This window comes from Phlebotomus papatasi, unplaced genomic scaffold, assembly GCF_024763615.1.
Source record: "Phlebotomus papatasi isolate M1 unplaced genomic scaffold, Ppap_2.1 HiC_scaffold_339, whole genome shotgun sequence".
Lineage (NCBI taxonomy): Eukaryota > Metazoa > Arthropoda > Insecta > Diptera > Psychodidae > Phlebotomus > Phlebotomus papatasi.
This window is the reverse complement of record NW_026604557.1, coordinates 1-18,288: the sequence shown is the minus strand read 5'-3', so window position 1 is coordinate 18,288 and position 18,288 is coordinate 1. Positions and strand designations below refer to the sequence as shown.

At 46.1% G+C, this 18,288-nt stretch overlaps 4 protein-coding genes across 4 annotated transcripts; all 4 read right to left on the bottom strand.

Annotated features, from left to right (window-relative positions):
* Positions 1 to 2,587: 2,587 nt before the first annotated feature.
* LOC129809149 (uncharacterized) lies at positions 2,588 to 3,580 on the bottom strand. The gene has a single exon (XM_055858957.1). It carries the CDS (start codon positions 3,578 to 3,580, stop codon positions 2,588 to 2,590), a length of 993 nt encoding a protein of 330 aa, XP_055714932.1.
* Positions 3,581 to 4,602: 1,022 nt separating this feature from the next.
* LOC129809147 (serine/arginine repetitive matrix protein 1-like) lies at positions 4,603 to 5,670 on the bottom strand. The gene has a single exon (XM_055858956.1). It carries the CDS (start codon positions 5,668 to 5,670, stop codon positions 4,603 to 4,605), a length of 1,068 nt encoding a protein of 355 aa, XP_055714931.1.
* A 5,824-nt stretch (positions 5,671 to 11,494) lies between these two features.
* LOC129809146 (transcription initiation factor TFIID subunit 3-like) lies at positions 11,495 to 12,562 on the bottom strand. Its single transcript, XM_055858955.1, has one exon. It carries the CDS (start codon positions 12,560 to 12,562, stop codon positions 11,495 to 11,497), a length of 1,068 nt encoding a protein of 355 aa, XP_055714930.1.
* Positions 12,563 to 12,644: 82 nt separating this feature from the next.
* On the bottom strand, positions 12,645 to 14,951 carry LOC129809145 (uncharacterized). The gene has a single exon (XM_055858954.1). The coding sequence runs from the start codon at positions 14,949 to 14,951 to the stop codon at positions 12,645 to 12,647; it is 2,307 nt and encodes a 768-aa protein (XP_055714929.1).
* Between the last annotated feature and the right edge of the window lie 3,337 nt (positions 14,952 to 18,288).

The following is an 18,288-nucleotide window of genomic DNA, read 5'->3' as shown; positions in this document are numbered from 1 at the left end:
CCCGTCTTGATGCAATAGGTGTTTCTTGATTGGTGTCATTCGGAGAACATCTAGTCGGACTCAGAATGTCCTGCAATCTCTGAGCGAGAGGAGGGTTCTGATCAGGCATTCTTTGGACTACTTCTGGTGACTGAGTTTGTGACTGGTTTGTTGCAGTACACAAAAGTTTGTTGAAGAAGGTCATCCACCATGCTCTGGTTTTCCAAAGTACGATGATAATGATGATGCTTGTAAGTGTTCCTCCGATTGTATATGGTAGGTGTTTTGAAGCGGGAGCTACTTCCATGGCAACTACCATTGGAACAGGTGCAGAAGCTTTACCAAAAATGTCTTCGGATGGTTTGATGATTGCAGTTGTTTCCAAGAGTATTGGTTTTTCAGTTGTCCATTCTTCGTTGTCATCTTCTGGAATGCTTATGTTGCGAATGAAAATGTCATCAACTTGTAAGTGTAATGCGACGTCGGACCGCAGAGTGAGTTGTTGAGTTTTTACGAAGCAATCCTTTTTGAGATGAAGAATACCAGTTTTATTCAGTAGTAATTCTTGTCTATAGCCACTGCAGATAACTGACGACATTGTTATATTTTCGGCCATAAACAACCATGAGTTCTCAGCAATCAATCTTCTCCAGACTACATTCTTAATCTGAACCTTTCTATGTGTACAAATCATACCTCCGTGTCGATTAAATATCTCATCTATGATGCAGGAGGGATGATTAGGAAAATTGTAGATGACATCTACCGTGCACACTCGAGTGTTCTGATACATCTTCTTGCAGTTATTCAAATCTGTTTCTTTCATCACAAAGTACTTCTGGTTGTGATAATCTACTCCGACCAGAGGTGTTTTGATGTCTTGTATAAGAAACGTGTTATTATATAAGTGTTGAGGAATTGCAGTAATGTGAATCAACTCATATGGCTGTGATTCAATGATTTGGAAGTAAACTTGTACCTCAATACTTTCATTTGATATCCTAAATTCCACTGCTTGCGGCAACTGTTTGGATATCATCAGGCTGGCATGAAGTTTTTGGTGAACTGAGGTGATTTTCTCCTGAATTTGGACTTGGGAAACAAGTTCTGCAGCATTTCCTCTATTCAATAATACTTGTCGAATTGTTGTATACTTTTCTTTCAGCTCTTCTAGATAGTTTAGTGCTCCTAGATATGCTGCCATCATGTGTATTTCCAGTTTATTGTGGTCTGTTCTTATATTCCACGGTTTCATCTCATCAATTACTTGAGTAAGTTTCTGCGCTCTATCACTGAACATCCTTAATTTCTGTTCTGTAATCGTGTTCGATTGGCTGATTCGAGTGTTCAGTAACAGAGTCTGTTGATTCATAGTTTGTAATAAGGCATTGTGGTTATGCCCTAATGAATCCAAGCTTGTATATAATTCATTTTCATCATTTCCGAGGAAGAAATCGATGATTTTTCCGAAGAGTCCTCTCTTTACCCTTCTCTTGAGAGGTTGGACGGATTGTCCTAAGATTCCAATTTCTTCAAGCTGATTGAATAAGTGATCTCTTTCGTGTTGGAGATGATGGATCAGCATCCCACAGTGACTTTCAGCGGAAAGAGTTAGTGTCTCTTTACAAAGAGTATTGGTTTTGTTAAAGACTGAAGATATATTTGTTTTGTCTTCCAAGAAACTCTTTTGTGGTAGCTGAATGTCCATTCTGAGTTTTCCTCGACTAAGGTGAACCATCCCTAATTTCTCTATGTAGAGTCCAGGGTCAGGCTGTTTCAGAGTGTAATTACTGCCAAATACCATCGTAAACATTAAGAAAACGTGCATTAAAGTAAGCAATGCAGTTTTTGTCAAGGATCGAGTCACTGGGCGACGGGCTGGAACTTTCGTTTGAGACATCGATGATTGATCATCTTCTGTTTGAGAATTAGTGTCGTGATTAGTGACTTCGTTTTGTGTTGGCTCGCCCCTTGTGATAGGGAAGTGTGGAAGGGTAGTAGTTTGATGGTCTTCAGCTTCATTTCCTTCAGATGTAGGAACGGGTAATTCAATCAGTTTATGAATCGGTGCTTTCTTGATTTTGTTGCCTTTTAGTCGTATTGAGGCAACGCGAGTTAAACCGTCACTCCCTGGATGGAGTTCAATAATCCTTGCTAAAGGCCATTTAAGAGGTGGATTATTGTCCTCTCGCAGGATCACAAGTTCTCCGACTCTGGAATTGTGTTTCTCATCACGCCATTTAGTTCTACGTTGGAGAGTTGTTAAGTACTCATGTGACCATCTTTTCCAGATTTGTTGATGAAGACGTGTAATTTGTCTCCATCTATTTGTTGGAGCCTCGTCTGTAATCTCAGGTTGAGGTGGACTCTCAATGGGTCTTCCAATTAAAAAATGCCCAGGGGTTAATGCATCTATATCATCTGGATCATTCGATAGAGCACACAATGGTCTTGAGTTGACGCATGCTTCCACTTGTGCGAGTACAGTGGTAAGTTCTTCAAAGGTAAGTTTATTCTCTCCAACGACTCTGATGAGATGGTATTTTATAGACTTCACCGCTGCTTCCCAGATACCTCCAAAGTGAGGGGCACCTGGTGGGATGAATTTTCATTCAATTCCCTGTTGAGTTACTTGTGTTGCAGCATTTTCTGATGCGTCTCGAATAGCTCGTGCTGTTTCCTTGTCAAGCACTCGCTTGGCACCAACAAAGTTGGTTCCGTTGTCGCTTAGGATTAAGCTTGGTTTTCCTCTACGCCCCACAAATCGGCGTAAAGCAGCCAGGAAGGCTTCAGTAGATAAATCGGAGACGGCTTCAATATGAATTGCTTTGATAGCTAAGCAGACAAAGATGGCAATATAGGATTTTTCGTTAATATTGCCTCGACCCTTGTTTCTTCTGGTAAAGATGGGGCCGGCATAGTCTACTCCACATTTACTGAAAGGCGGTGCTGGAGTGACTCTGGTTTCTGGAAGATTTCTCATGAGTTGTTTTGCTGTAATCTGAGCATGTCTGGTGCACGTGATGCAACTTCTGAGAATCTTCTTGACGTAGTTTCTTCCCTTGAGAATCCAGTATTCCATTCTCAGTCGATTTAAGGTGAGTTGTTCACCTCCATGTAGCATTTGCTTGTGGACCTCCATGATAAGAATGTCCGTGGTGTGGCATTTGGGAAGAATTATCGGATTTCTTGCTGCTTTGGGAAGTAATGAATTTTGAATCCGTCCTCCAACTCTCAGTATATCGTCTTCAAGGAAAGGGTGAAGATCTTTCAGCTGGCTTTTAGCTGGTAGAGGCTTGTGTTTCTGGAGCAGATTGATTTCTTCTGCAAAGTATTCTTGTTGGATCATCTTGATGATGTGAAATTTGGCATCCTGTAATTCGGAGGTTGTCAGTCTGCCAATAGATTGTTCTTCCCTAATTGCTCCATTTTTGCGATTGTCAATTTTCCTTTGTAAGTTTCGTTTGAATCGTAAACAGAAAGCTGTGACTCGGATCATTCTATTGAATGATGAGTATCTATTGAGAAAGATGTCTCTTTCGTCAGGTGGCTCCGCAATAGAAGTCATGGCTTCTTCCACATCTTCTTCACTGTGGAACATGGATAACGAAAATAAGCTATTGGTAGCTTCTAATAAAGCTTTCTCGACCTCAATAATATGTTCGTTTCTGTTATTTATTGGCCAAGTGTGATGGGGATGGCGTAGCCAGGTTGGGCCGCCATCCGAAGGTTATCTTCGGATGAGCCATGGTTCCAGCACTCTTTTGGCAAATTGTTCTGAATCTTCATTACTCTATTTGCCACATAAATCTTCCATGTAGATGGATCTTTGCCTATCCATGCCAATGTAATATCGCTATCACACCAAGCATAAATAGCATCTACTTGAATGTCGAGGGTGTGGATAGTTCTTTTCATCAATTGGGAGAGTAATACGGCACCACAGAGTTCTAGTCTTGGGAGTGTGATTTTTCCTTTTAATGGAACCACACGTGTTTTGGCTGTGAGTAGGCGAACAATGGTTTGTTCATCATTTGTTACTCTGATGTAAATGCATGCAGCGTAGGCTTTCTCGGAGGCATCCGAAAATCCATGTATTTCCACTTTGGCTTCTGGAGTGTAACCAGTCCATCTTGGAATTGTGAGTTCTTCAATGATCGGAATCTCTTTCTTGAATCGTTTCCAAAGGTCGATGATTGCCTTGGAAGGTTGGTCATCCCAACCAATATTTTCTTTCCATATCATTTGCATGATCATTTTTGCTTGGAGAATGACTGTTGCTAACCAGCCAGTTGGATCGAATATTGATGCAATCTCGGAGACTATACCGCGCTTGGTGAGCACTTCATTCCTTCGCATAGTTATTGTGAATTGAAATTGGTCTTTAACGGGGCTCCAATGTACGCCTAAAGGTTTGATGGTTTCGTCTTCCTTCAGGTTAATGATACTGTTACGTTCGCAGGGGGTGAAGGGGTACCCTGGGAGCGCAAACTAAACACCCTGGCCCAAAAATTAAAAACACTCTCCTTCCCTTTTACCAAAACAAACAGCTCTTTATTAAATCCCTTAGATGTCACACATTCGTTTCAATTCCCCTCCTCCGTCTCTCTCCTTCTCATGTACTCATTGATTTGTTGAGTCGGGTGTTGCCGGGGGGTGCCACAGATCTTCTTCCCCCTGAGGGGGGTATGTGATTCGCCGGAAGGCTTCGAGCACGGCGCGGAAGTTGTTGCTCGGCCGCCGGAGCTCTGCGGCAGCAAAGCGTGGCCAGGTGGGGGGACGAGGACGATAGCCCCACTCAATAGCCAGGCGGAGGGCCAAATAGTGAGCCCGGAACAATGCTCGACTCCACGGAGACCGTCGCTCAAGTGCTGGTGGGTAGACTGTCTCACGCCCACTCTCTCCCTGGCCCGGAACAAACCTTGGCGGAGTATGTGGAAGCCGCCGGGTACTCTCCTCCGGTGAAGCAGGCGCTGGAGCCTTCGGGGCCTGACCTGGTCGTCGGGGCGGTGTCACCTCGCCTTCCCGGACTGGACCACGTGGAACACGTGGTGGGAAATGTGGGGCGCGTGGTGGTTTTGACTCTCGTCCAGTCTCGGCGGAACGTGTGGCTTGTCCGCCTCCAGCAGCAGGAGTGGGCGGCAACGGGCTAATTAAAGCCGGTACTGACACCTCTGCCTTCAGCCTCTTCCACTCACCGGATGTTGGTTCTCTCTCCCGCTTAGGTGCGTTGGGAGTCTTGAATATCTCCCGGGGGTCCCCGAAATCTTCCTTCAGCTCCCTCTCGGGCTTCTTCTCCGGCTGAACAGGCTTTGGTAGCTCCCGAGTGGACTCGAAGACCTCCTTCGGCTTCCTCTCGGGCAGAAGAAGCGTGGGTAGCTCCCGGCTACGATGGGATGCTTGCTTCGGCTTCCTCTCGGGCACCACGATACTCGAGCGGGGAGGCTCACGCCGATCCCGATGGGGAGAGCGATGCCGATGGCCCACTGGGGAACTTCTCTCCCTGCTTCGGCTGGCTCTCCTGCTCCCTCTCTCCTTGCGACGGTGATGGGAACGCCTTCGGGAAGAGCCCTCCTTCTCTTTCTTCCGCTGCTGGTCCACTTTGGTGCTTTGGTGAGCTCCTGGTGCTGGTGCTTCCGACTTCCAAAACTTTCCTTGACTGACTGCCTCCCGGATCTCCGAGCACTTCATCTTATATCCCACTGACATCCAATTCAACTGCAGTTTTTACCGTGGTATTTTCTTACCAAAGGCGCTGAAGGAAAACGTGGTACTAGAGGACGGACACAATTGGCGGGTTTCGCTCAACAAATATTGCGCCAGCAAGTAGGCAAAGAGATAGAGGCGGGGAATTTGGCGCGAAGCAAAAGCTACAGTGCATAGAGGGTGTTTTACCACCACTCGTTACACTCTCCCCCACCTACTGTTGATCGCCCCGATCAACAACTTCTCCCCTGTAAGGGGCTAGACGATCGACATGCACGATCTTAGGGCGTTTTCTTCCCAACTGAATCCGGTACACGACATCATTGATGCGCTCCACTACCCTGTAGGGGCCCTCCCAATCGCTTTGCAACTTTGGAGAGCGTCCTTTTCTCCTGCGAGGATTGTAGAACCAGACTCTGTCGTGCCCGCGGAATTCTCGGGGTCTCGCGTTCCGATCGTACCGAGTTTTCATGGTTTCAGCAGCCAAGCAGAGTTTCTTTCGGGCTTCTTGGTGCACTGCGTCCATTTTTCTGCTTAAATTTTCGACATATTCGTGAGGCTCTTCTTGCTCCATGGGTCTGCCAAATTTCAGATCTACTGGCAATCTAATCTCGTGTCCTAAGGTCATCATGGCGGGTGTGAATCCAGACGCCTCATGCACAGCACTTCTATAGGCCATGCCAAACATCGGCAACATGCGATCCCAGTCCTCTTGATTATCATCCACAAATTTCGATAAGAACTGGAGTATTGTGCGATTCGCCCTCTCCACCATTCCATCGGATTGAGGTCTAAGAGGGGTGGTGCGTGTGTGCTCGGTTCCTAAAATTTTAAACACTTCCGCCATTACTTCCGATTCAAAATTACGCCCCTGGTCGGAGTGAATTTCGCACGGGACTCCAAATCTTGTGATGACCTGGTCCACCAAGGCGTCTGCTACCGTCACGGTTGACTGATTCGGAATTGCCAGGAGCTCGGGCCACTTCGTGAAGTAGTCCATGACTACTAACACATACTTGCTACCCCGAGGTGTTCGGGGCAATGGTCCTAGGATGTCCATTGCCCAACGATCGCCAGGGCTCCCGGATGGCATCGGGTGAAGGCGTCCTCTGGTGGTCCTTGGAGGTCCCATCTTCGCAGCACAGATGTCACATGCATGGCAATATGAGGTCACAGCTTTTCGGCTGGTTGGAAAGTAAAACCTTTCCCTGAATTTTCTCAGAGTTTTCGTGATGCCAAAATGACCGCCTGTAGATCCTCCGTGCAACTCCTTCAAAATGATGGGCACCATTTTCTCTGGGAGTACTGGCCGCTTCTCAGCTTGTCCTGGCAAATTCTTTTCCCAGCAATAAACAAGGACATCGTTCTCCAATTCCAAGGAAGCGAATAGGCCCCAATATGCTCTGCATTGATCAGGTGATGCCGCCACTCGCTCCCATGGGGGTTTCTCACCAGCTTCAACCCATGCCCGAACCTCCTTCAAGATTGAATCTTCTTTCTGCTCCTTGATTAACCGGTCTCGGTCATCTGATACTACTCGCACAGCAGCCACCTGTTCTCGTACCTCGTTTTTCGCTTCTACTCTGTCGCAATGACTGCAGTCTTCCTCATAGCATGGACGACGAGAGAGCATATCCGCGTTAGCGTGTAGTTTTCCGGGTCTATGTTGAATCTGAAAGTCATATTGGCCTAGTCGTTCAAGCCATCTAGCTACCTGGCCTTCAGGGTTTTTAATGCCCATTATCCACTGTAAGCTGGCGTGGTCGGTGCGTATAGTAAAGCGACGTCCATATAGCCAGTGATGGAAATGAGCCACCGCCTTTACGACTGCCAACAATTCCCGTCTGGTGGTGCAGTAATTTCTTTCAGGCCTAGATAGAGCTTGGCTGTAGTAGGCCACCACCTTTTCCTCTCCGTCTTGGTGTTGGTGAAGTACGGCGCCCACTCCGACCGCACTCGCGTCGCAGTCTAACACGAACGGTCCATCCATGTCTGGGTACGCCAATACTGGACTCGTCAATAGCGCCTTCTTAAGATGCTCGAATGCCTCCTGACATGCTTGAGTCCACCGGAAGGTCCTATTTTGTTCAGTTAGTGCATGTAGGGGCCGTGCTACATTTGCGAATCCAGGCACGAATTTCCTGTAGTACGAACAGAAGCCCAGGAACTGACGCACCTGCCTTTTATTGTAAGGGATCGGCCATGTGGACAATGCCGTCAATTTTCCCGGAGATGCTCGGATTCCCTCCTGGCTGACCACGTGTCCTAAGAACTCCACTTCCTTTCTGAATAGCGAGCATTTCTTAGGCGACAATTTCAAATTGGCCACCCTTAATCTGTCGAACACCATCCGTAACTTCTCCACACTTTCGTTTACGGTTTTGCTGCTGACGATGATATCGTCCAAATATACGAGGCATGTATCAAACGGAAGTCCCCCAAGCACGGCGGTCATTAACCTCTCAAAACTGGCCGGAGCATTTGTCAGACCAAAAGGCATGACCTTAAAATGATAGAGCCCACGGCCGGTGGTGAATGCTGTCTTTTCTTTGTCTTTTGGGTCCATCTCCATCTGCCAGTACCCACTTTGGAGATCCATGGTGGAAAACCATGACGCCCCTTGCAACGCATCAAGAGTATCGTCGATGCGAGGAAGTGGGAAGCTGTCTCGTTTCGTCACCTGGTTTAGCTTTCTATAATCGACGCAGAATCTCCACTGTCCGTCCTTCTTTTTCACAAGGACCACGGGAGATGACCAGGGACTTGTAGATGATTCGATGACACCGTTTTGCAGCATTTCATCCACCATTCGGCTCATTTCTTCGGCTCGGGCAGGTGGAACTCTCCGCGCAGGTTGCTTAATTGGTGACGTCTCTCCAGTATTTATTTCATGTCGTCCCATTGTGGTACGACCGTAGTCCGAAGAGTCCCTTGCAAACACATCTGAGTACTCGCACAATAGAGCTATAACCTGCGCTTTCTCGGTCTCCGTTCGGATACTCGCAGTTGCCTCGTCTACTAATTTTTCCAGATAATCAGGGATTCGGTCAGGCACTCCTTCTGTTTTAGCTGGTGATTTACCTGGATCCTTCACTATCTCGTCGATTGGCTGCCACTGGGCTATAGCTGTTCGAGCCTTAAGAGTTACTGGTTGATCCGTAAAATTTGCTACCCGAACCGGCAGTTCATCTGCATTTGGTGTAACGACTGCTCGAGCAACCTTAATCTCTACTCCCAGGTCCCAGTCCAATTCCTCTATAACTCCATCGAATGTGGTGGCTACTCCTCCGGTGCAGACAATGGCTTCGCTCCGTGGAGGAATTACCACATCCTCAAAAAGGCGCAGAACTTCGACTTTTCTGGCTGAAGCGGTCTCGTCTCGTGGTGTTAGGGTCAACAACTTCTTGCTGAAGTCGATGACTGCCCTAGTATGGATCAAAAAATCCATCCCGACGAGACATTCGCAGGTAATATCTGCCACTATTACTCGGATTTCAATAATCCTCTCTCCTATTTGAAGACCAATTATTCGGGTACCTATTACTGGCAATGGAGCGCCTCCTATCGGAGCCAAAGTTAAGGAACTGGTCTGTAACTCCTCAGTATTCGGTAGTTTTTCGTTGAGACTCCGGCTAATAATTGTAGCACTGGCACCAGTGTCGATGGTGCACAAGCAACGTACCCCATTGACTCTTCCAGGTATCGTCAAGCTTTCAGTAGCACGAATCCTTTCAGAAGAAACCCGCTCATCGCATTGAACTCCTGCTATTCTCGCAGGCACGGTCGTTTCCTCTTCCTGTCGCGTTGAGGGCCGGTTCTCGGAAGCAGGACCAGGTGACGGAGGCCGGTTATTTCTTCTATTGAAGTTGTGATATCGATTTCCTGGAAAACGATATCTCCCATTCCGATCATTTCTCCTATTTGAATTTCTAGAATCTCGCGGATTATTATCAGCAGGAGATCTAGAATTTGCTGGAGGTTCCTCAATATCCACAGCACGTACATTTGGACGCAATGACCTGGTAGCTTTTCTACTCGCTTCACATTCCAAGGCCATAATAACGGCTTGTTCTAAAGTTCGCGCACGCCCATACCGCACCAGATCTTGCACGTCCAGGTCGGAAATTCCATCAACGAATTGCTGGACAGCTATACGGTCATGCGTCGTAGAGGGGCATTCTGGAAACGCGCGACGCACAAGTCTGCGCACTGCTTCTGCAAAAGCAGCCAAGCCCTCCCTGGGTTGTTGGCGTCGCGCCTTCAGCTCTACATGCGCCAATTCTCGTAAATGCTCTCGTCCAAAGCACAATTGAAGCGCCGAAACTACGCGTTCCCACACACAGCGATCCTCAGGTTCCAGACTGCTTAAAACACCAAGAGCTGGGCCTCTTAGGGCAGCCACGAGCATTGTAGTCCTCTGATTCATGTCCCAGTGTGATGCAGCGGCAATCACTTCAAATTGAACCAGATATTCTTCCAACGGCTGTTCGCCGTTATAATTATCTATCTTCGGGCGAAATATGGTTTTATTCGATTCGAATCGCGCTGTCTCTACCGAACGTGATGTGGCGCCACTGACCGTGGTGGGCATCTCGGGTTTATGAAAATTTGACCTAGGGTGGTTCGTATTCGCCGCTTCTCGGCTATTGGGCACTGTCAATAGTGGTGGACGAACCCAAACATCTCTGGTGGCACTGTGTGATCCTCCAGGTATTGTCCCAATGGGGCTTAAAACAGAGGTAGGGCAGAAACGTTGCCTTTCGCGAACTGTGTGAAGTTCCTCTCTTGCAGGCAATCGTGTAGCGGTGGACAATGGGAAGTCGCTAGGCATAGTCCTCAAATCTTCCCGATGCACCCAGCCGGAGCTCCTGGCCTCTGTGGTCGGTGGAAACCTTCCAGATCGACTTATGAGCCTACCAGTAGCAGCATCATATGTGTCCCCAAGCATTGTGAATGTGCCCGAAGCCGTGGGGAAAGACCAGGTCTCCCCTCCACACGAGATTGGCTGTGGAAAAGATCCAGGCAGTGCATCTGGGGCACTTGTTCCCACCGCTCTGGTCTCGGGAAACCTCGGAATTCCCCTCCAGTCATGCTCCGTCGAAGCATTCGACACGGGTGGTACTTGAAATGGGGGTTTGGTAGGTATAGGTCCGGCTAATGGAAATTGCTTACCGGATTCCCTGGGTTGTTCTCCGCGGGCTGCTCTCCCGAAAAGCACTCCCAAGCCCATAGGAGCGTCTCCGGCCACCGATTCGGTGCTATTCGAGTGTGAGTCTCTGGGTAAATTGTCGTCGGTGCCTTCCGGATAGGCGACAGTCGACTCATTAGTGATGAAATTTCTTCTCGGGGTAGTGGGGGGTCCACCTTCGTGCAGATGGGCGGAATTTTCTGACAAATTCATTCGGCGGAGTATCTCCTCAATCTGCCGACTATGCCCCGACGATTCATCTCTCAATCTCTGCATTTCTCCATGCACCTCGCTCAGGAAAGAAACCTGAAGCTCATCAATCCGCTGGAAAAGAGCGGTCCTCAGCTCGTCCAAGATCTTGTCATGGGCCATCATTGGGTGTTGTGGGGATCCTCGGGATGCTTTTGTGTGGTTCCAGATCCTCCGTATCCCACTTCTGATACCACTGTTACGTTCGCAGGGGGTGAAGGGGTACCCTGGGAGCGCAAACTAAACACCCTGGCCCAAAAATTAAAAACACTCTCCTTCCCTTTTACCAAAACAAACAGCTCTTTATTAAATCCCTTAGATGTCACACATTCGTTTCAATTCCCCTCCTCCGTCTCTCTCCTTCTCATGTACTCATTGATTTGTTGAGTCGGGTGTTGCCGGGGGGTGCCACAGATCTTCTTCCCCCTGAGGGGGGTATGTGATTCGCCGGAAGGCTTCGAGCACGGCGCGGAAGTTGTTGCTCGGCCGCCGGAGCTCTGCGGCAGCAAAGCGTGGCCAGGTGGGGGGACGAGGACGATAGCCCCACTCAATAGCCAGGCGGAGGGCCAAATAGTGAGCCCGGAACAATGCTCGACTCCACGGAGACCGTCGCTCAAGTGCTGGTGGGTAGACTGTCTCACGCCCACTCTCTCCCTGGCCCGGAACAAACCTTGGCGGAGTATGTGGAAGCCGCCGGGTACTCTCCTCCGGTGAAGCAGGCGCTGGAGCCTTCGGGGCCTGACCTGGTCGTCGGGGCGGTGTCACCTCGCCTTCCCGGACTGGACCACGTGGAACACGTGGTAGGAAATGTGGGGCGCGTGGTGGTTTTGACTCTCGTCCAGTCTCGGCGGAACGTGTGGCTTGTCCGCCTCCAGCAGCAGGAGTGGGCGGCAACGGGCTAATTAAAGCCGGTACTGACACCTCTGCCTTCAGCCTCTTCCACTCACCGGATGTTGGTTCTCTCTCCCGCTTAGGTGCGTTGGGAGTCTTGAATATCTCCCGGGGGTCCCCGAAATCTTCCTTCAGCTCCCTCTCGGGCTTCTTCTCCGGCTGAACAGGCTTTGGTAGCTCCCGAGTGGACTCGAAGACCTCCTTCGGCTTCCTCTCGGGCAGAAGAAGCGTGGGTAGCTCCCGGCTACGATGGGATGCTTGCTTCGGCTTCCTCTCGGGCACCACGATACTCGAGCGGGGAGGCTCACGCCGATCCCGATGGGGAGAGCGATGCCGATGGCCCACTGGGGAACTTCTCTCTCTGCTTCGGCTGGCTCTCCTGCTCCCTCTCTCCTTGCGACGGTGATGGGAACGCCTTCGGGAAGAGCCCTCCTTCTCTTTCTTCCGCTGCTGGTCCACTTTGGTGCTTTGGTGAGCTCCTGGTGCTGGTGCTTCCGACTTCCAAAACTTTCCTTGACTGACTGCCTCCCGGATCTCCGAGCACTTCATCTTATATCCCACTGACATCCAATTCAACTGCAGTTTTTACCGTGGTATTTTCTTACCAAAGGCGCTGAAGGAAAACGTGGTACTAGAGGACGGACACAATTGGCGGGTTTCGCTCAACAAATATTGCGCCAGCAAGTAGGCAAAGAGATAGAGGCGGGGAATTTGGCGCGAAGCAAAAGCTACAGTGCATAGAGGGTGTTTTACCACCACTCGTTACAATACCTTTTTCTCTTAGATCTTCATGTATTTCTTCTATGAGTTCTCGAGAATTACTCGTCCATTTTCTCAAGTTAAATTTCCCCAATGCCATTAAGTCTTGGATTTCTTTATATAGCATTCGAGCTTCTTCGATTGTGTGTGCACCCGTTAACATATCATCAACGTAAAAATCTTCTATGAGAACCTTTGCTGCCTTTGGATACTGATGTCCTTCGTCTTTGGCAAGCTGTTGTAAAGTTCTCACTGAGAGAAATGGGGCTGGAGCCGTACCATATGTAACTGTGTTTAGCTGGTACTCCTGAATGGGCTCCCGTGGGTTTTCTCTCCAAAGTATGCGATGGAAGTCACGGTCCTCCTCATGCAATTGGATTTGACGGAACATTTTCTCAATGTCCGCAGTGTAGACTATGGAGTATTTTCTCCATCTTGTTAATATGTCTGGAAGGTCTTGTTGTAATTTAGGACCTGCATGCAACATGTTATTAAGCGAAACTCCTGATGATGTTCGGCAAGAGGCGTCAAAGACGACCCTGGTTTTGGTTGTGGTACTCTCGGTCTTTAATACCGCATGGTGTGGAAGATAAAAAACATTCTCTGTTGGTCCTGAGTAGTTTTTTACGTGTGACATATGGCCTAAAGCCTGATATTCGTTCATGAATGTAACATATTCTGTTTGTAAGGCAGAATTTTGAGCAAACTTCTTTTCCATTGACAAGAATCGGGCTAAAGCTTGCCTTCTGGAATCCCCCAGTGATAGAGTTAGTTCGCTTTTGAATGGTAAACGAACCTGGTAACGTCCATCTTTTTGTCTGAGATGGGTGTCTTTGTAATATTTTTCACATTCTTCCTCCTGTTCTTGGACTTCATTGGTCCCGACGTCCATTTCCCAGAAGGTTCGTAAGTTTTGGTCAATTTCTGCGAGTGACATCATACTCACAGTATCTTTGGAGGTGGTAGTTTGATTGGATCTTCCGAGTATAATCCAACCCAGTTCAGTATTTTGTGCAACAAGTCCGTCCTTGTCCCGTTTGATTTCTTTTTTAATAATTTGAGCATAAATGTTGGCTCCAAGGATGATGTCTACCCTGCCGGGTGTGTTGAATTTTGGATCTGCTAGAGTCAGCTTTTCTGTTTTGTGTAAGTTGAAGCTAGTGTGGAGTGGTTTCGTTAGTAGAAAAGATGATAATTTTGGCATCACAAGGGCTGTAGTGTGCCAACGTTGGTTTGTTTGGAATCTAGGAGCAAGTGTGATTCCAAGAGTGCTTTTACATGTTCCTGCACTCATTTCTCCAATCCCTTTAATGTTGGTGGCAACTTTTTGCCTGGGTAGTTTAAGGCTTTGTGCGGCATTCTCAGAAATGAATGTATCGCTCGATCCAGTATCTAACAAAGCTCTGAATGTCTGCCACAGTCCATGTTTATCTTGTATCTTGATTACGGCCGTTGGAAGAATAATTGAACTGGTAGCAGCATACATAGCGAGTGGTTCGTCTTCTTCCTCTACTGATGCATCTTGGGTAGAGGAACTTTGAGCATGTAGATTCTTGCTCTTGGTTGGTGTCTTCTTGTCGAAATGCAAGAGAGTGTGGTGCTTCTGTCGACATGTGAAGCATGTTTTGGTACTCCTGCACTCACTATCCTTGGTGTGAGACAGGCAGTTGAAACATATGTTATGTTCCTTGGCGTGTTGTTTTCGTTCGAAGGGATTGAGTTTTTTGAATTCTTCGCATTTAGTTAGTGGATGTCCCTTTTTACATTTGGAACAGCTTTGTGTGTTATCTGATGTGACATGAAACGATCGTTGTTTGGAATCCTTGGCTGCGGATTTTTGCTCCTTGGTAGATGCGCGAAGAATACAATATCTTTTTAATAAGAAGCGAAGGAGCTCCTTAAGTGTAGGAACTTCAGTAACATCCAAGATGCTTTCCTCGAATGCTTTATTGGTATCTTTGTCAAATTTGTCCATTGCAATTGATACTATTATTGGATCCCACGCTGATACGTTGTACTTGAGATTTTTAAGGCCTGTCAGGCATGTTTGTATGCAATCATGGAATTTGATTATTTCTTCGGCAGATCCTCCGGATAACTTTTTGTATTTTACAATGTAGTTGACGTATGTGCTGACCATCTGACGACGATTTTTATAACGCTCCTTCAGGATGTCCATTGCACTCTCGTAATTGTCATTCGTTAAAGTTAAATGAGAAACCAGTTGTTTCGGTTACTCATCGAGGTATGAGAAAAGGTACTGCATTTTTTGTACCCCACTCAAGTATGGGTTGTTGTGAAATACACTGTTGAATAATTCAATAAAAGCCTGCCAATCTTTTTCATGACCGGAAAATTTTGTCACTTTAATTGGCGGGAGCTTTGGTAGGTTATTTTGGCGCGGATCGATAATGTTGGAGATCGTTTCATCATTGTTGTTAGAGACTTGGAGGATATCTCTCAATCTGTCTGATAGAGAGCGGTTGTTCGGGTTATGATCCGACAGGTTGGAGTCCCTACTTTGATCGGTATTGTTGATATTTGTGGTAGGTGCAGTGTGATCGGCTGCATCATTTGAAGTGGAAGCTCGATGCCCATGTGTAGCATTGTTGTCGGTGTCTTGGGTGTTCCACGGAAAAGTCTCATGTGTCGTGTGTGTTGGAGGTGTTAGTGGCTTGGAATGCTCACTTGGAGTTATCGCCAAGAAATCGCTGATTTTGGCTTTTTCAATTATGTTTTTCACTTTAGTATATTGTTCTTCGGCTGTCGCAAATACATTGTTAGAAATGTATTCGTGGTCATCATATAGACATGAACGAAGCTCATCATCATTTTTCTTTAATTGAGAAAAAAGATCTTCAAGAGTGCTTAATCTCTCATTGTGGTATGATGGACCTTTTTTCTTTCGTCTTGTAGGTCCATCTTTAATGAAATTTTCCCCAAGCTTCTTAATAGAATCAATAATATTGATCTGAAGATCAATAGTCCTCTCAATGTTCGTGGTGAAAATAAGAAGAGTGAGTAATTTTCCAATAGATTTATTCTTTCTTGTGTGAAATTACACCTTAATTCTTTTTCGATTTCAATTTGCGAATTATGGCTTTGAGCTGGCGGATTCTCACTTGTTTGCCAGCTCGTTTCCTCCCCTTCTTCTGACTTGTTGTTGGTGTCTTCAGAGGGAGAAGATTGCGGAGTGCCTTCAAGTTCCCCAATGCGTTGGGGATGGTTATTGTGATCAGCTCCTGTTGTTGAACGTCCCTCTGGTGGTTTAATGGAGTCGACTGAGTGTGCTGGTACTTGGCTTGGGCTTCCCTAAAATCTGGAGTCTCCAGAAACAGCACGTACCGTTGAGGACCAGGAAGACGGTTCCTTCTTTCTCTCGGATGTTGTCTGGGTGGTCGTTCCTGGCGAGGTAAGGTCTTCCTTTCTCCAGAATATAACCGCTCAACCTCTTCTAGGGGAGACTTGTAGCGAGCTGCTGATGGCTTTGCTGTCATATCGCCAGTCTTCTTGGGTATGCGGGGCAGTGCCTTTGGTGAGTGTTTTTTGGATGTCTCTCTAAGCCACTTCTCCACCAGTTGCTTTTTAACCTCCTTGGGGATGTCCGGTGTAGTCGGGCGGTAGGGTTCCTCTTCTTGGGGATGAACGGTCGATGATGATGATGAGGCCACTGTAAGATAATTCAAATCTTTGTTAGGCCGAAGAAAATAAGGCTACTTTTTGTTCAAGTCGGCCGAAGGACCATGTTTCGGCTCCGTTCAGCTAGAGAGCCGAAGCAAGAGGAAGAGGATAGTCCGAATCCGGTCAGACTATTCCCTTGCTCTGATAAGAATATTCTTGGGAATTTCTGGGGAATTCGTTCTCCTTTCGGACTGACTCTCGGCTGTTTTTACGGCCTCTAGTAACGGCTTTTTCGAGCCACCGGGCTTAAGGCAGTGATGCCCCCTTGTGTAGGCTACCCCCGGGGGTGCCTCGAGAGAGTTTTAATTCGAGATCGGGAAATAAATTTCCTAATCTCGCAGTCCGGCAAATAAATGTCTCTGGAGAATAAATTCCTCAACAGGAATTTACTCAAGAAATATTCTTAAAAATCTGCCCTCGATCGTAAGGCTCCTTGAGGAGAAGCCGTTGTCCTTATGGCAGTTGGGAGCCAATTGGCCGCTGATAGATTTTAGGCAGAGTATTGCCGATTAATCTGGCCAATGGGAGATGCAATCTGTAAATAAGCACTACTTACTTTCGTGCTGCTGAACTGAAGAAAAACTCCGATAGCTGGGATATTGCAATCTGATTTATTATTAAAAATTTTCACCCTTTTATACAAAAATCACTTTCTCCCACTTTCACTTGACAAATTCTATGTGCGTCATTACCAAAAGTGCAATTCTTAATTGTAACAGAAAAAATTTGCTGACCGCTGCTGACACAGAGTGTGAATGCACTAGAGTCATTGACTTTAGCCGATCAGTTGTCTTATTGACCTGATTTTTCATTGTCTTTAAATGCTATTTTCTTGTAAACTAGTGGACCAAATGATGTTAGGTTTAGCTTATGGGATTCCTTAATATCTCTATAATGGTGTGTTTATCCTATTTTTCTACCTATATTCCCATTTCTCTACAATATCCTCGTAAAGTTATGCTAATTGTGATGTTTTTATGATGAAATGACTCGTAAGACTAAAGAAAAACTTAAATATTTACTATAATTTTGTTATCTAAGTTGATCCTTTTCTTGTAATATTGTAATTAAAGGACTCAAAAATTAGTTGGTATAGTTTAAATATATAAAATATTATGGAAAGTCTTAGAAATTAGCCCATAAAAATTGTCAATTTTATGAATTTTTGGTGTAAAATTGGCTCAAACTATCCCCTAGTTTTTGGCTAAACTATAATGCTTTAAGATGTAAAATCGTACTTGACTATTAGTTTGTATCTCTAAAAAGTTGGTAAGAGTCCTTAAATCCTTTCATGATATTTCATATCCTCAAAAAGCATAGGTAACCTTTTGCGTGTTATTAGAATTTTCGTCTTCGAATAGGCCAAAATATAAAAAAGTTTAAAGTGAAAATTTTAGTATCCTTGCAAGGAATAAAGGATTCTTACATATCAATACTAGTAATTTAATATCTCTAAAGTACCCTAAAATGAATTAAATTTAATACATTTTAATTTTAAAATGTATTAAAATTAAAATGTATTAAAGGGGTTATAAATGTGATTTGGTGCGAAATAAAGGCAGTTCTTCACGCAAATTCAAGTATTTCAATTCGTCCTCTACAAAGTGGTGTCAGAAGTGGGATGCTTGAATTTGCGTGAAGAACTGCCTTTATTTCTCACCTCACGAATTAGTTTTTGGTACAAAATTTGAATTTCCTTCTATGATAGCTCATAAAGATGATCCCGTCTATACGTTTGATGATTATATATCAAATCTAAAATTTAGACTTTCCAAAATTCAAAATTTGGCGGTTTCAAAATTGAATAATAGTAAATCAAAAACAAAAGAGAATTA